At 51.6% G+C, this 17,404-nt stretch overlaps 1 protein-coding gene across 2 annotated transcripts; it reads left to right on the forward strand.

The window, feature by feature from the left end:
* Positions 1-382: 382 nt before the first annotated feature.
* Positions 383-10,803, forward strand: LOC133349380 (glycosyltransferase 8 domain-containing protein 2-like). 2 transcript variants are annotated; one of them, XM_061562757.1, is made up of 9 exons: positions 383-1,975; positions 3,422-3,523; positions 4,880-5,066; positions 5,629-5,746; positions 6,383-6,467; positions 7,705-7,823; positions 8,572-8,738; positions 9,613-9,725; positions 10,462-10,803. In XM_061562757.1, the coding sequence occupies exons 1-9, from the start codon at positions 1,957-1,959 to the stop codon at positions 10,641-10,643; spliced, it is 1,092 nt and encodes a 363-aa protein (XP_061418741.1). In that variant the 5' UTR covers positions 383-1,956; the 3' UTR covers positions 10,644-10,803. The 2 variants fall into 2 exon arrangements, with proteins under 2 accessions (XP_061418741.1, XP_061418742.1); XM_061562758.1 differs by having other exon boundaries at positions 4,883-5,066.
* The last annotated feature ends 6,601 nt before the right edge of the window (positions 10,804-17,404 follow it).

The raw sequence follows: 17,404 nt of genomic DNA on the forward strand, positions 1-17,404 counted from the left end.
AACCGGCCAAACAGATCAAAGGATTTCTTGCGGACAACTCGTTACCGATGCAAATTTTCTGTTCGCAAACATCAAAACGCGTATTCTTAGGTTTTTTAGGTTAAGTCACGTAAGTAAAACATCAAAATAAAAATAAAAATAAAAAATCACGACGTTTCGGTGCCTCCGAAACGTCGTGATTTTTATTTTTAATTTTTATTTAATTTTTATTTTGATGTTTTACTTACGTGACTTAACCGAAAAAACCTAAGAATATGAATCTTTGCAAGTCACGAAAGCTTCAAATCTAGAATCAAAACGCGTTTTTGCTGCGACCGATACCGCTCGCTTTCCGTAGCGCTCCTCGTTGAGACCAGAGGCAGGCCACGCCCAACGCGGGGTCACGTGCTTGGAGGGTTCCTGTTTGGCGATAAAAAAAACCGCGTTCGTCGAAGCATAGACCTCGTGGGAAATAGAGGGTTGCGTTCCGAAATTGTCACCAACTCCCTTTTTGTGTCACTAATTCTGCATGATTTCCGTCCTTGTTGTACTAAAGGAAGCCGAGTCGCTCTCCTTTGCTTGTGTGTGTGTACACTGTTTTAAATTACGTCGACTGGGTCGACTCAGCCTCAAATGAGTATCTGGTGCGGTGTGTGAACGTCGCCACTAGGGAGACAAAGGCGGCCGTGCGTGGTGCTGGACACCCACCCCCTCGTGTGCCGTGTTCAGTTTTTTTTTAAAGGATATGAACATTTATATTGTGAATAAATATTTCCTAATGCCGTCTCTTGTGATTCACAGACGAAAACTGTTTTACAATAGTAAACAACCTTTGTGTCTCACGTGACTTGCCGCTTGAAATGTCAATTATTTTCACAATACAAAATGTGATATTACGTGAATTAGTGCGGTCTGGATGTGCACAGTAATTAACAGTTAGCACGTAGTTTTTCTAGGCCAATATTCACAATAAAATGTGTGGGTTAGTCCACATGATCTAGCCAAATCTGTCGTTATCCAGGTTGGTATTAGTTGGAGCGAGGATGTCAATGTTTGGATTGTCAGTGAGTGTAGGAAGAAAACCGGTCAGTTTAACACGAAGGCTTTCGCGACCAATATCCATAATCGAGGTGTTTAGATTAGATCGCGTAAATATAAATGTGTCGTTAAACCCGCCACCACCCGGCACAGCCATTTAGTAAGGGTTGTCACGTAGACAAAACATGCCAATTCGTTACTAGTTCAGCACACCGGTGTGTTTGAGAGTGAATGACACCGGCTATGTTGGATGTGCTAGTAGGAGGAGGTGGAGATGCTTTGGTATTACATGGAGGGGGCTCAGATTGTTGAGTGAGAGGAGGAGGAGAAACTGCGGTATGGGTGTTGACATTTGGAGTCGTGGGCGGACACGTGGTTTGAATGGATGGGGCTGAGTGGGAAAAGTCTTGCAGGCTGGTAGTGGAGGAGATGATAGATATTAGCGCAGGCAGTCTGGAGTGGGAGTAACGGTAGGAGATGTGGTGTGGGTTTAAAGTGAGAAGGAAATGTAATTTTGGGGCTGGATGGGGTAGGAGTAGCCAGGCTTTGAACGGAGAGGCTTGGAGTCTGGATTGAGAGGAGGTTATTGGTGTCTATATGTGTGGGATATGAATTCAGGCGAAGGGAGACAGTGTTTGAATGGAGGGGGAGAATCGTAGTAGTAGGAGGAGAAAAGGCGAGGGGCATGTTGTGTGGCGTGTGCAGGAGGAGGAGGAGGGAGGCTGGAATGGTGGTGGCTCAGCTTGTGGTGGGTGGAAGAAGAGGAGGCTGCGTTTGAGTTATTGTGGCTGAGAATCTGGAGTGGGAGGAGTGAATGAAGAAGGAGTAGGAGGGGCTGGGAGTGTGGCATGAGCTCTCATTGCGAGGGAGCGGCAGGGGGAGTGGTGGATCAGGGCTATGGGTTTGGGCTGGAATTGAAAAACCAGGCGATGCAAAAAAATGCCCTCTCGCAGGACTGGTGAGTGCGCGTGTCAGGCATTCCGTCTCCATCACACCCACTTTCCTTTCTCATCCGACTTAATTAAGCCACTCGTTTGCTGTGTAAAGTGATATCCCGTCAATCGGTAAGTGCTGTACTACAACATGACGAAGTTTTTCCAGGTTTGAAGCGAAAGAATTTGTATTAAAGCGGCGTATAGTTATGCAAGCGTTGTGTTTAGTAGGCTATTGCAGAGTTTAGCAATGTCTACATCTGGACGTAATTTGGGGCGGTCTTTGTGACTGCCAATGTTTCAATGTCTGCATCTGACTGTGTTATAAACATTGCTGCTTATCCTCGGCAAACGTTGTTGGCTTTTATTTAAAACTTAGTAGGTTAAAACATTTTTGTCTTTAGGGATAGATATTACAAAAATGTTCGTGGTTGCATATCATATAATGTGTGAACTGTAATGTATAATTGAAGAAATAATTCGTCAACAAAGCATCATTTGTTTTCACACTTTCTTTACATGCACGTGCATAGGCTAGGGCAGGGGTCGGCAACCAAAATAACAAGAAGAGCCATTTCTTTCCAATTCGGTACAAAATTTAGTATTTCAAGAGCCGCAATGCATCTGAGTACATACTGTACATACGTACATATCGTCAAGAAGCAGCCTGTAAAGAGCCGCATGCGGCTCCAGAGCCGTAGGTTGCCGACCCCTGGGCTAGGGGGTTAACTGTGGGCAGTAGAGGGCAGTGCAGCACAATCCATTGTTGTACTGCACTATACGTCCTTGTCTACGCTCCTCCGCCTTTACCAGCCCCCACTGACCATCGTGATGAAGTATGGTGAATTAAGTCCCCATGACCTGCACAGCGTAGGGAGGGAGGCCTTCATCCAATCGTGGAATGGCAAAAAGGGCTCACAATGTACCACATTAACAAACATGTGCAGCATGCATGTGACGTGTACATAGAATATGGAATTTCTTCCATCACGTGAGCATAAACAAAAGCTTTTCCCTCCAGTTAAGCCTGTTTTTGTTCACTCTTACGGCAGCATTTGCTTTATTAAGCGAGCAATAGGGCTGTGATCATCCCCATCAGCAATTAAACCAGTGGTCTAAATTACACAATCGTACTGCAGTTTGCTTTGTAGTCTTCAGCCATGCCACGGACCCGTTGCATTTCAGTGACGAGCCATCATCTTCACAATACGTCATCTGGAGTCACAGGCAAGGGCAAATCCACGAACACAATCGGGCCCGTTCAGCTCGGTAAAGCTAGGACAGCACTGATAGATGTTGTATAAGTTTGCTGTACTGCTCTGTTTATATCAATGGATCCTTATCCACAAAGACAGCTTGTAATGTAACATGGGGATTGTAATGTATTACTAAAGGTATAATGTCCAAGTTGTACAAACATGATGCCCCGACCCAGTCTGTTCCTCTCCGTGTTGTGTATCTGTGTACCCCAGTGAACGTGGGATTGCTGCTGGCGCTGTCGGCAGTGCTGCTCATTATCCTTCACCACAGTCTGCTCCAGAGGGCTGGCCAGGCCGAGCCAGCCAGGACCTCAGGTGAACGTGACCCTTCAAACCTCTTCAAGCCTGGCCCCTCCTAGCCCTGCCACCACCCTGGCCCCTCCTAGCCCTGCCACCACCCTGGCCCCTCCTAGCCCTGCCACCACCCTGACCCCTCCTAGCCCTGCCACCACCCTGGCCCCTCCTAGCCCTGCCACCACCCTGGCCCCTCCTAGCCCTGCCACCACCCTGGCCCCTCCTAGCCCAGCCACCACCCTGACCCCTCCTAGCCCTGCCACCACCCTGGCCCCTCCTAGCCCTGCCACCACCCTGACCCCTCCTAGCCCAGCCACCACCCTGACCCCTCCTAGCCCTGCCACCACCCTGACCCCTCCTAGCCCTGCCACCACCCTGACCCCTCCTAGCCCAGCCACCACCCTGACCCCTCCTAGCCCTGCCACCACCCTGGCCCCTCCTAGCCCAGCCACCACCCTGGCCCCTCCTAGCCCTGCCACCACCCTGACCCCTCCTAGCCCTGCCACCACCCTGACCCCTCCTAGCCCAGCCACCACCCTGACCCCTCCTAGCCCTGCCACCACCCTGACCCCTCCTAGCCCTGCCACCATCCTGGCCCCTCCTAGCCCTGCCACCACCCTGACCCCTCCTAGCCCAGCCACCACCCTGGCCCCTCCTAGCCCAGCCACCACCCTGGCCCCTCCTAGCCCTGCCACCACCCTGGCCCCTCCTAGCCCTGCCACCACCCTGACCCCTCCTAGCCCTGCCACCACCCTGACCCCTCCTAGCCCTGCCACCACCCTGACCCCTCCTAGCCCAGCCACCACCCTGACCCCTCCTAGCCCGGCCACCACCCTGGCCCCTCCTAGCCCTGCCACCAGTGGGTTGTAGACAATTATTGCTGAATAATATGATAAAATATGACGTTTTATGGACCATGATAATCGTATTATGCTTACTGATTTATTTATGTACGAATACATTATTTAATTTCCTGACAAAGTTTTCACGAAATAAGAACCGCCATCATTAAAGTTCTTAATAGTTACAGATTTCTACTGAGTAATTGATGGTAGCAGTGGTGAAATTACATAATGCTAATAGTTCATTTAATGATGAAATTATAAGTTGTGTCACTGGATATTGTTGCAGCTTCTCATTTGCCCAGGGTGTGTATGCATTGTAAATGCTAAGTGTTATATATTTCAAAATCTCAATTGTTATAATTATGGTAGGTTTATGTTGAGTGAACCTCCGTGGACAGGAATTTATTTCAGGTAACTGGCTTAATAGTGCAGTGCGCTAACCACTGCACCACTGCTCCATCCCATATATTCTGTATATATACATACACACAACGCGAATCTTCTGTATCTTCACAACTCTACTGTTGGGCAGAAGGCGAGTGGGCGCAGTACGAGGGGCAGCCCGTGAACCTTGACCCAGACGTGATCCCAGTGGTGGTGTGCGCGGTGGAGGAGCGGCTGGGAGGCACCATCGCCACCATCAACAGCGTGCGCATCCACACCAACGCCCGGCTCGTCTTCTACATCGTCACGCTGAGGCACACCATCCCGCATATCACGTACGTCCCGACGCACCGCCAGCCTTGGCCAGGACGTGTCACTCAACCGCGCGCGACGCTAGCGCGCGGGCAATGTTGTGGTGACGGAATTACAAGAACTATGCGGGCTTATCGGACGCAGCGATGAAATTGGCTTTTAGTGTCTTGCACAAAGAACATTCGGAAACTCTCCGACGTGTTTCCTGGAGCTGCTTCAGGAAATGAATTGAAGCTCCGAGCACGTGCAGAGAAGCGTCGGACATCGAGGCGAACAGAATGCGGGTACGACCCGAAAACACACCAGAGAGCCATACAGAACAGCTGCAAAAGCCTACGCAGTCGCATTTAGAAACTATATAAAAGCCCAGATGATAGTTATATTCAATGTTGTAATTTTCAGGCTCTGTGTGCTATATTGTAATCCTGTTACTATGAAAATGGCCTCTTCATTCGCGTGAATTGTTACCAACTGATTATCGCGCACACGTTATGTTGCATGTACCATGACCTTAAGAACCGATTTGAATGCATGACTTGGTGAATCGTCACTTGCTGACCATTTGGTGTCCGCGTTCTCCAACAGAACTTGGATAAAGGAGTCAGTGCTGGAGAATATAAATTATTTTATTATTGAGTTCAACCCTGAGATCGTGCGTGGAAAAATCCCCGTCATAGCTGAGAGGCCCGAGTTACTGAGCCCGGTAAGTGTGAACGAGTATATGTGTGCTCTCTCATGATGACCCATCCTTTGTTATTGCAGTTTCATACAATACAGTAACATGTGATTAGTGTCAGTAGTGGCTGTTTCACATCATCTCCACAAATTAAACCCATCGGTGTTTTAATTGCAATGACGTATACCGCCGCATTCTCTTATATTTTTTTTGTCTTCAATTTTATCCCGACTATGCTACTGACATCATGTCAAGAGATGAAGGGTCCATTCTAAACTCTCCCGGGGCAAGGCAAACCCCCACGGCCTACAGGCAGTGGATATCACGAAGATAATTCTGAGATTTCTTCACGTGATCTCTTTTCCACACAGTAGGGGGCCAGCTCCTTAGGGATTGCTCCGCTACTTAAGAGCGTTTTAATTCTCCGAGCTGCAATTTAGAGCTGGAATGGCTCTTATTTTTGTACAGCCGTTCATTGATGACTTGGCCAAAACTATCAACTCATTGCACTTGGGAACGTGGTTCAATCACATAGGATGCCTGAATTTGAACCCAGGATCTCAGCTGTGTCATATCAGAGCTTTTACCTGCTGAACCACCCAGCCAGTGATATGTTAAACTTTTAATTCATCCTATTTTGTATTTTTTCTGGGCTTTTTTCAGCTGAATTTTGCCAGGTTCTATCTCGGCCATCTCATCCCTCAACACAAGCGAGCTGTTTACCTTGATGATGACATCATCGTGCTGGGTGAGTACTGACAGTGACTGCTACATCTCCCACGTTGTCGCTGGCTCTGTCCTGCCAGACAACGGGAGTAGTCACCAATAAGTAAATACAGATTTTTTTAAAGTAAGGCAGTCGTACAGTATAACCCATCTCTACGTCAACATGTGTACAACTCTAAAATAGAGCTGGTGAAAACATCCAATAACAAGTGTTTATGGTAATGCACATTATGACGAGCTATCAGCCTGCAAAGATACATAAACATCTAATTCTGATTGTAACTTATATTTTGTCCCCTTCTGTATTTGAATGACACCCGATGAAAGCATGTTCCTACAAAATGTGAGATGTAGGGCGCTTGCACTGTGTGGCAGGTTTCCCTCTGCGTCGCTTTGATTTCAAAAGTGCCGAATCAATATTTGCCGAGAGAGGAATGAAGACGTCGGAGCCAAAAATTGTGTTCCCTCGGCAAGTCCATATGACATTCATACGGTAGGTGCGATGTATGCCGTCAATAAAGCAACCGCCGGCAACGTGGATGCGACGCTGTCGTTGGAGTGAGTACTCGACTCAACGATCATCCTCCAGCGTGATTTTAAAATTAGCGCCGCCCTTTTAGAAGGTGACGATGTTCATCCGGCCGTGGGCATGGCCCTCGTCATGGGAACGTGGAATGGAGACATTTAGGCTTGTGTGTGCGTGTGTATTTAACAACACGCGCCACAACAGTCGGGCAGTGGTGGCTACGTACGCGTGTTATCCAGCCAAGGGTTGGTGGATCACAAAAATGTCGAGGTGCAATACCCTGGCTCGCCAGCAGAAGGCGGTACATCCAACGTGGACTCCACCTGTTGTGTGGGATAGAGCGTTGCCCCCTCACACGCATGGGTTTACTCCGGTGCTCCGGTCTCCTCATAACATACACACTCATCAGTTGGCCCAAAACACCTTCATATATAGATAACCGCAGAGCTCGAGCGATTGCTGGCGCCGGCTCACTGCCTGGCTGCTTCTGCCTTTCCTGCTCGTCTGCAGTTCCTCCTCGAGAGCGACGAGCGAACACTGCGCGGCGGTGGCGGTGCAGCATTACGAGTTGACCCGAAAACACATCTTGGTTGAGTTCTACAGCGCAAAGCGTGAGAAACTACGCGGCAAGCGTGCTTCGTCTTGGTTGGCTCGGGCCAATACGGCGAGGTCAGTGGCGCTGGCGGTACCCTGAAGGGGGTTGAAGGGGGTGAGCGTTGTGTGCCATGGCCAGGGGACATCAGGGAGCTCTTTGAGAGTCCCCTGCAGGATGGGCACGCCGCCGCGTTCTCCGATGACTGCGACGCCATCTCCACCCACCTGCTCGCCAACCTGCAGGGCATCGTCGTTCAGGTGCCCGTGCCGTCGCGTGCTTCCAGTTTTCAAGTGTATTTGTTTAACCAGGTGGTGACTACCTCGCCGACCCTGATGCCTGTTGTATATTTGGAGTTTGCGGTGTCTCTCTCTCCCCGTGGCCGCGTGGATTTTTCTACGGGTCCTCCGGTTTTTCCCTCCACATTTAGGTTCAACATCACCCATTGCGAGTATTTGGCTGCGATACATTTCCACACGATAAGCCACTTGGCTGAGCGATCATTTGTGGCCAGGTCACTTCTGAAAAAAGAGCTGCATAGCTCAGTGGGGCCTTACCTGGTAAGGTAAAAAAGCAATGTACAGTGTAAGTGTTAGAGTCCAGGATGTAGTCTTGTGTGCAAGCGTGACCTCTGTGCTCAGGGGAATGCGCCAGTCCTCGCCAGCGCCCACACGAGCTGCGCGCTGGCCGTTTTCTGCATTAAAATAAATATATATATTGCCGGCGACTGCGGATTTGTAGACTCGGACAGCGGTGTATCTTTGTGAATCGGTCAACGGCATACGCCGCGTGTGCCCTCAATGGTAGGCTAGCAAAGCTATGGATACGTATGTCAATTTGGCAGCGTATGCTGCAGGCGTCTGTTGATTGGTGTCGACTACGACGATGATGATGACAATAATTATGGTGACGATGACCGCGGCGATGTTGCCGGCCCCTACGCCACGCTTCCCACGGTGCTGACCTCCAGACCTGATGTCGCCCCACCACCCCGCTCCGGTGTCGTAGAACATGTACATGGCGTACCTGAACTACAACAAGGAGAGCGTGAGCAAGCTGGGCATCCGTGGCAGCAGCTGCACGTTCAACCCGGGCGTCGTCGTGGCCAACCTCACCGAGTGGCGGCGCCAGAGGATCTCCGAGCAGCTGGAGCAGTGGCTGACCAGGGACCAGGAGTGCGTGCCGCCGTCTCGGCCCGCGTGCGCACGTTGCCAGCCAGGGCGGTCGCCCCCGGAAGATGGGGGAGCGCGGGGGGGGGGTCTCTGCTCACCTACAGATTCGTCGTTCAGTGCAGGGTTCTTCATCTGGTGTCCCACGCAGAGGGCTCCCGGGAGTGGCACCGCTGAGAGATAGCGAGATGATACAGATCCCAGACGAGAGACGGGCACTAGATGAAGGCGAGAGAGCTGCAGATGAGAGCTGCAGATTAGTGAGATGCGGGAGACGAACAAGAGAAATCAGAGACCTAGAGACGAGAGGTGGTCGGTCAGTATATGTATGCGTGTTGAACTTCTTTCGCACCGTACGTAGCCAACAGCGCTAATCACGCCCCTGTTGGCGGGAGGGCCTCCACGGGAGGGAGCTGTCGAGACCAATAACCTGAAGAGAACCACTCTCGAGGTTATTGGTATTTGGCCTACTCTTCCACGGCGTGCGCAGACGTCATGGAAGAGGCAGAGTACCCACACTTGCTGAGAAATTATCTCAAAGGCCCTTCTGTTCCCGTGCCTCGAGATGCAATGCACGGCAGGCGCGGTATAAACAATAATGAGGGTGACGGCGACGACGATGATGACGATGCTGACGATGGTGACGATGGTGACGATGGTGACGATGCTGACGATGGTGACGATGGTGACGATGCTGACGATGGTGACGATGGTGACGATGGTGACTATGCTGACGATGGTGACGATGCTGACGATGCTGACGATGCTGACGATGGTGACGATGCTGACGATGCTGACGATGGTGACGATGCTGACGATGGTGACGATGCTGACGATGGTGACGATGGTGACGATGGTGACGATGCTCCTGTCGTGGCAGGGAGCACCTGTACAGCAGCTCCGTGGCGGACGGCGTGGCCACTCCGCCGATGCTCATCGTCTTCCATCGCCGGCACAGCAGCCTGCCGCCCGCTTGGCACATCCGCTACCTCGGTCAGCGACCACTGCTCGCACTGCGCGCCATCACCCCGACACACTCAACCACAACAAAGACAAATATTCCCCGTGTAACCTGCAACAGACTGTTTGGGCAAGTGCTGTTAGCGAGTTAGCACCGATGAAGGCCGGCACGGCACACCAGGAGGTGGGTGGCCAGCACCACTCTCGACCCAGTGGCGATGTTTACGCACCCCACCAGGTACTCATTTGAGGCTGAGTCGACCTAGGGGAGGCCCAGGACCGGTTAAGATAATCGAGACTGGGGTTGGCCGCGAGCAGGAATCGAACTCGGGTCTCCGGATTCGTAGCGGCGCGCTAACCACTTATCCTACCGCAGGTTGTGTCGCAGGGCTGCGGAAATACGTGGCGAGTGGCAGAGGGCATTGCAGAATCAACTATTGTACTGTACTTCTGTGTGTCTGCGCCTATGTTCCCCCACCTTCACCAAGCCGCGCTGACCTGCGCGGTTAAGTGCGGTGGTCGAATGTTCTTTACGAACCGCACGGCGCGCGGAGGCCCTCATCCGGCATTATGAAAGTACATACACCTATTTATTTTTGCAACTTGCGGCATCAGCTGAAGAAATTTACTGGGGTATTAACCTCGGGAGCCCCGCGTGCAAGCCGCGGTTTCGTCTGAGCGACGATGCTTCCCCAGGGTTTGCGGCTCGCCGCAGTTTTTTTTTAATTTTCCCGCCTGCGACGCGGGGTGCGGGCTTGGTGTCCCGCAGGATACAGCGCGGCGATTCGCTTCTCCACGGCCGTGATGGGGGAGGCGAAGCTGCTGCACTGGAACGGACCATTCAAGCCGTGGGGCAGGACGTCCTCCTACACCGAGCTCTGGGAGGAGTGGTACATCCCAGACCCCACCGGCACGTTCAGGCCGCTGAGCGCGAGCTTCAGGAACGCCTGACGCAGTGTTCTGCTGCAGGAAATAAAATAAAAACATTCTGTTCTTCTCTTTAACGCCGTGTTCAATTGAAAATTTTAGCAAAAAAATGTGTGTAAGCCGTTTATACCTGACCGGAGCATTCGCTGCTCTTGTTTTTAAATAAAGTTTCCAGAAACGCCAACCGCTGTATTGTTGTAATGTTCGTACCTGCGCAGAGGCTCACCCGCACCAACCGTGCTCACCTCCGATTGGTACGGTTGGCTACGTACGGTGCGAAAGAAGTTCAACGTACACACATTAAGTCTGTTCCCCTAATTAGATCTAAGATAAGTGTCATTAAAAGTGTACGACCGCTTCGGGAGGCGAGTGCAGATCACGAAGTGTTAATTTAGGTGGCTGCGCGAGTCCAGAAGGAGGCTCCACGTACCAGAGGACATCCACCACGGAGGCGGAGCCATCAAATCAGCTGACGTGCCGGGGCTCGATGGAGAGGCCTTCATCCAGAAATGGACGGATCGTGTCTGTTGATGATAATTATAATGACGAAGAATGCGAATGACATCTCCAACTGCCATGGTGGTGAGATGTTAACTACATCGCCTGGTATGCAGGAGGTCGTGGGTTTGATTCCGACCCTGATGCCTGCTGTACATTTGGAGTTTGCGTATTTCTCTCTGTGGATTTTTCTCCGGGCACTTCGGTTTTCTCTCCCGCACATTTAGAATCGACATGCGTTTAGAGAATACATCGCCACGTGATTTGTGGCCAGGTCGCATCTGATAAAAGAGCTATATCGTTCAGTGGGCCTTAACCCGGTGAACAAAAAAATTAGTTTAAGGTTTAACTGCGCACACCCCGTGTCCCGACCGTCTTCCATGACACCCTCCCCGCGGCTCTCGCTGGCGTCCGTCAGGTGTGAGAGTGTGAGTGAGTGAGGACACGGGGCACCCAGACAGCTGGTTCGGGATATACGCTGAAGCGGCCACGCGGAGGGGGAGGCGGCAGCGGCTGCTGCGGCTCGTCTCACAAAGCCAGCACCAAACGGGGTTCGAATTCTCCAGCATCATCGTACGGATACACTGCACGAAGGTCGGCGGCAAAGTTTGTCGATCGCTGAAGATAGGGCACACCACGAGCGCAGTCATAATCGTCACCAGCCGTCAGTGTTCCGTTGCAGGACGAAGACGTCCCCAAGCCGTCGCCACCTCTGACAGTTCCGTGATGCAACAACCTGCCGCTCTCTTGTTCGTCTGATGCACCGGCTAGCAGCGCTGTAGGGGGCGGGGGGGGGGGCAAACCACCGCTGTGCCCCCCCCCCCCCCGCGCGACGCCTTCAAACTAAACAGGAAACATTACAGCTGACACCGTGACGGCGAAGCGACCCCCATCCCCCCAAAGCACGGGGCTCGGGGCGGTCGCCCCGATTCGCCGTCATCGAGGGACGGATCTACCGGCTCGTGACCTGTCCTGCCCAAGCCCGCGTATTTCTGAAAAGTGTAAAGATGACAGTGTAAATTCACCAACGTTTTCATTAACTCTGCCTTAAATACCCCCGCTCCGCCCCCCATCCCCCCAAAAAGACTGAATATGAATAATTTGGCCAGTGGTCTTTATTTCTGCTCCGAAGCAGAGCCATTGCCCAAGACCTTAAAATGCTTTGTCTCTATTTAAGGCAGTGTTAATGACGAAGGTGCTGAGTGTATTTTGTTTGTGGGCGTACATCGCTGCCAACGCAGCCGCTTATTTTTAAAACGCAATATCCCCGTACTGCCATTTGAAGCAGCCGCTTGACAAAGAAGCTGCCCAGATATGGCCCGGATCCGATCGCCAGATGCTGTGTGACATGGCTCATGTGGCCTGAACAGAGAAAGTGTTGACATCACGGATGTTACGAGCCACGGTAAATCTCTCCGCAGTACATTCACGTCTCGTGGCTGCGGCCGCCACTCCGTCCCAGATTTCATTGAGTCCCCGGGCGCACCCTGGACCGGAGCGCAGGCATTGCTGGCGACACTAGGGGGCACCATTACATTTAGCGGGACGGCCACGTGCGTCTTGGGCAAGACGCACGTGGCGCGACTCGAGGCGACCTGATTTCTGCTAGAACTTGACTTGCAGTATGATTGGGTTTATGTATTTTGTTAAAGAGGCGTTCCATATTTTTTTGTTTTGTTATTTGCGTGAACGTGTGAGTTGGGCAGGATCATTACCCAGCATGCACAACTGACTGGTTCACTGAAATAAAATGTTCTGACGTAGATTCCAGGGCAGTCCTAAGATGTGAAATTCTCCGCTAGAATTGAGGCTAAGCGCTGCGCCACCGCTCCCCGTGAATGATGGCGTCGTGGGTGGAGTGGAGGCGCAGCGGTTACCACACTCTGCGCTACCTAAATCCCCGTGACCTGCTGACTTCAATTCCAGCCATGGATAACCCCACTGGTAGGCGATAACCCCAGCGGCAAGTGATAACCTGGGTGGCAAATGACAACACCCAGTGGCAAGTGATATCTGAACAGATCCTGGGTCCCACTCCAAACTGACCCTTCACCAAAGCGCACGGATTAATGTGGCAAAGGTGAAACCCGTTGGGCAATAAATGTTCGTGATCGACGGGAACCTGGTGACTCGAAGAAACAACAAAATACGAACAAAACAATACGACAGTATGGGAAGGCCTTCATCCAGCAGTGGATTGAAGAAGGGCTACACCGTACATTATGATTACTATTAGGTAAATTAATAACAAACAAAAAAACTCACTTTTCCAACTCTGTGAATGGATGTGCGTCTTTAAGAAGGGCTGAACAAGTTCAAAGGCGTCTGCTGGGGTTGAGACTCCATCTTAAAATAGCCGCGACATCGCGACCCCCCTAACTCCGACACTTCGCCGTCCTAGAGGATGTCAATGATGAGGTGTCCAGTTGCAAAATATTCCCAATTAGCAAAGTCATTTGAAAAACACTTAAGAGTGCGCGCGTCTATTTCAACCCTACGCCATTGACATCACACGCACGCAGACGAGCGTGGCGTCAGCACGCGCCTTCCTTTGTGGGCCCTCGACTGATGTTGTGCGCGCGGTGTGTGTATAGTTACGGCTTGTGTGCTGAGCGATTGTTGTTGTGCGTGCGCCCGTGTGGTGTGTCTGTCCACTGTTGCTTTTGTTGCTGCGGCGGGTAACATTTCCACGTTCTGCCACTTTGCTGCGTGGCTAGTTCGCGACGTTGTTGTCGCCGATGGGTGCGCAGCGATGGCAGCGAGTTTGTTTTCGTGACTAAATACGCCGCTGATTGCCGATGGTTCCTGCACAGAGCTGGACAAAGGCCCTCTGAACATGTCCAGGAAAGTCTTTGTGGATAATGAGCGTGTATGCAACAACTGCCTTTTCTTTGGATTGAACGGAGCGTTATAGTTTAGATGGAGCGTTATTGCCATGAGCACGTGGACATCCCAGCAGCGATTGCTCAAGCAAACCTGGCTCTGCTGATGAGATCCGGAAGGTGGACAGCATTCTAGAGTTGGCTGGCTGATGCCAATGCTGGTGGATAATATTGGTCTGGAAAGAAGACAATAGGCTGATGGACTCAACTAACGATTAATTTGTAGGCGTAGACCCAAAAGGGAGTTCCACTTATATACGCGGTCACTCATAATGCTCCACAACAGTACACAGAGATTGTCTATACAAAGTGACATCGGGAGACGCTTTCTGAGAATTGGAGTGCAGAAACAAGGGCGTAAATATGTGGAGATAACATTGACAATATCACATCTACAGATGACATCGTAATTATAACGTCCGATGGGAATGCATCGCAGGAAATGGAAGAATAACTTATAACCAACGGGGGCTGGAAAGTGGGGCTTAAGATAGATCCGAGCACAACGGGTTCACTCAAGAGATGGAAAACAACCGTTGATGGACACAACTGGAAAACAGGCGAGAGGGTGGTGTACACCTCAAGCCAGGGACTCAATTTACCAAGGAACATTTTCTGAATTACCCCCCACCCAGCTCCCAATCACCTGGACCCCCCCCCCAACTCCCCCTCCTCTTCCACCGACAGCAAAGCCGGGGGGGGGGGACCTAAGAGTATTGGGCAGTTATCGAAGGCAGTCCAGCATGAAAGCGGGCAAATAAAGAAGCGGAGAGCTTTTGGAAGACTGCACGTGACGATGACAGTCAACAAGCGGTTCGCACAAAGAGGAGAGCGCTTCACCTTACCTTGTGGATCGGCATTGATTATGGCAAGAGGAACACGTGACACAAATTTGCATAAAGAAGCTCAGATTCGCGCATGCTCGGAATGACACCGAGAGAACGGCGAGAGGAACGCGCGGATGAAAGAACGAATTGTACTCGCCGCATTGACTGTTTCGAGTGCAGGCGACCTGTGCCTGGACGCTCCCAGCAGAGTGGCAGTCAGAAGGAGGCAACCAACCACACGCCCGACGGGACGTGTCCCACGCAGAGACGGAGCAATGATATCAGCTCACGCAGATTGCTACGCGGAAAGCACTGGAAGAGAGGGCTACGGATTGGAGAAGCCTTTATTCAGAGGTGAATTGAGCGTGGCTGGTGAGGATGATGGTGATGATGACTTCTGCAATAAGGGACACTTGACCAGAATACACGGAGTGATTCGTCGATTGAAGTTAATTCTTCAGTTCAAGGAAAATGTGTGTGTGCATGAGAATCGATGATTTAATATGTATGTAAATTATTATAATGTGAGAAATTGGACGGACAACGCAGATGAGACAAATTGATAGCAATGCAAAGGAGGCAAAATACAAATCGGACAAAAAACCCAGAACCTTTTATTCCTTTCAGCGGCGTCTAATCGCGACACCGAATTATCACAATTCATCCAATCGCCAAGGGTGGGTTAAATGGTTGTTAAACGCATGCAGTTGTTTCAGCTCAGCGCCCTTTATTAATGCGGACAAAGTTGCTTTCTTTGTGTTGGGGTCGAGAGTAAAAGACGCTCGGGTCCAGTGATTGACCCTGTTGGCCTCTGCACGGAGACACGCGCACAGCCTGGACAAAGACGCAGCAGAAAATAACGTTTTGCCCGGTCCTGCAGACGCCGTTGAAAGGGTTAACTTTCATGGCCGCATAACGGAGCGCGGAAGCCGGCAATGTTTGCTTTGCGGTCATGGGAGGGCGGGGTGGTGGTGGGAGGGGTGTTCTGCCTTTTGTTAACCCGACACTCGATAGCACGGCGAAGACTTTACAATGCCCCACTCCCCTGCCGCCCCCCTATCCGAGCACCAGCCTTATTATTTTTAACTCCCAACGTGCCTTGCCGCTTTACATAAGCAGCTGTCGGTTCGTCTGGCCGATAACCCCCCGTGGAAAGTCATTTGCGGCGCGTCATAAAACCCCGGGTAGGTTTCTGCGGGGGCGACGCAGCGGCCCTCAAAGCCCCCAGCGTAGGAAAGTCAGTGCCAGAGCCAGAGCCAGGCAAATGTTCATCCGTACGCGCGCACGGTTCAGCCTGGTCACGGGGGGGAGGGGGGAGTGGTCGCTCGCTGTCCTGACTTCTGATTCCTTTTGCGGGGAGAGTGCCGCTCAAATGTCACGGGCCACGCGCGCTGCGGCATCGCGCCCAGCTGTAGTTCATGGAGAGAGAAATAAATAAATGAGGACCGCCATCCCCGCAGATTTGGGACGAAGAACGGAGTCGTGGCTGCTACGAGCCAGAACCCGAACACTGACTTCACACTCGAGCCGCTCGATGTTCCAGGTCCCTCTTGGAAATCAGAATGCTCTTGTCTCGTGAGCTCCCTTATTGGCCGCTACGGAGGAGAGTGAACTTGGCTGCGGCAAAGGGACAGTTGTGGGTGCAGGGGCCACTCGAGAAATCCCCACAGCACCGGACCTGCCTCTCACCCTAATCCCTCACTCTTTCCATAACCTCTCTCATACCTTAATTTTGGAGCTTTCGTGACTGCAGGAATTATTCTTTGGTTTTTTCGGTATACGTGACTTTACCGGAAAAAACCAAAGAATACTCTCTCATACCCTCGCGGTAAACCCGAGTCCCAATACATAACCGCCAAATTCCGCGACACGAAATATAGAGAAGTGGCACCCCTTAACATTTCATCAACTGGAACCCAATGCAGCTCTGTGATTGGATCGCCATCGGCGTGGAGAGTAGCGTCGTGTCGCCAGTCATTCGGTTTATTTCTCCGCACCTGTGGGCACGGCAGTCACTTCCAAATAGCACCCTCCTTCGCAGGCCCCTTTCTTTTTGTAAAGCCACAGCCTCGACCTGCCCAGCAAAAGGTCAGTCAACTCAGGCACTATGCATTTCCATTTGGGAATGTTTGGCCGATAACGCCGACAGCTTAACATAGCTCATAGACTGCCGACGTTGGATACGGCTTCAGCGGTCGGCAGGCAACGCAACGCGTTGTGCAAACGCAATTCCAGCCGTAAGTCACAGCAATGCGTTTTTATTTCCACCTCCCGGTCACCGTGACTCCTGTGGATGAGATGTAATCGGAGAGCCGACTCCGAACCTACGGGATCCGCCGTTGCCATCGGCGAGGTTCCTCGGTTCGGGATAGAAACGTCGAGACAAGTTGAGTCGGTAGCCCGCGGTGGTGGTGCGGGGAGTTGCTCGGTCGGACTGCCACGTGCTGGAACGAGTTTCAAATGTAAACGAAAGGGCCTCCTCGCGTTATGCCCCCCCCCCCCCGCCCCCTTTAAAGCCCTCGTGTCAATTGGAGCAATCGTCAAAGTCAGATTTGCCTCCCTGAGCCCAAACAAACAA

This window comes from Lethenteron reissneri, chromosome 30 (assembly GCF_015708825.2).
Source record: "Lethenteron reissneri isolate LAM-NWPU_2019-01 chromosome 30, ASM1570882v1, whole genome shotgun sequence".
In the NCBI taxonomy this organism is placed as follows: Eukaryota; Metazoa; Chordata; class Hyperoartia; order Petromyzontiformes; family Petromyzontidae; genus Lethenteron; species Lethenteron reissneri.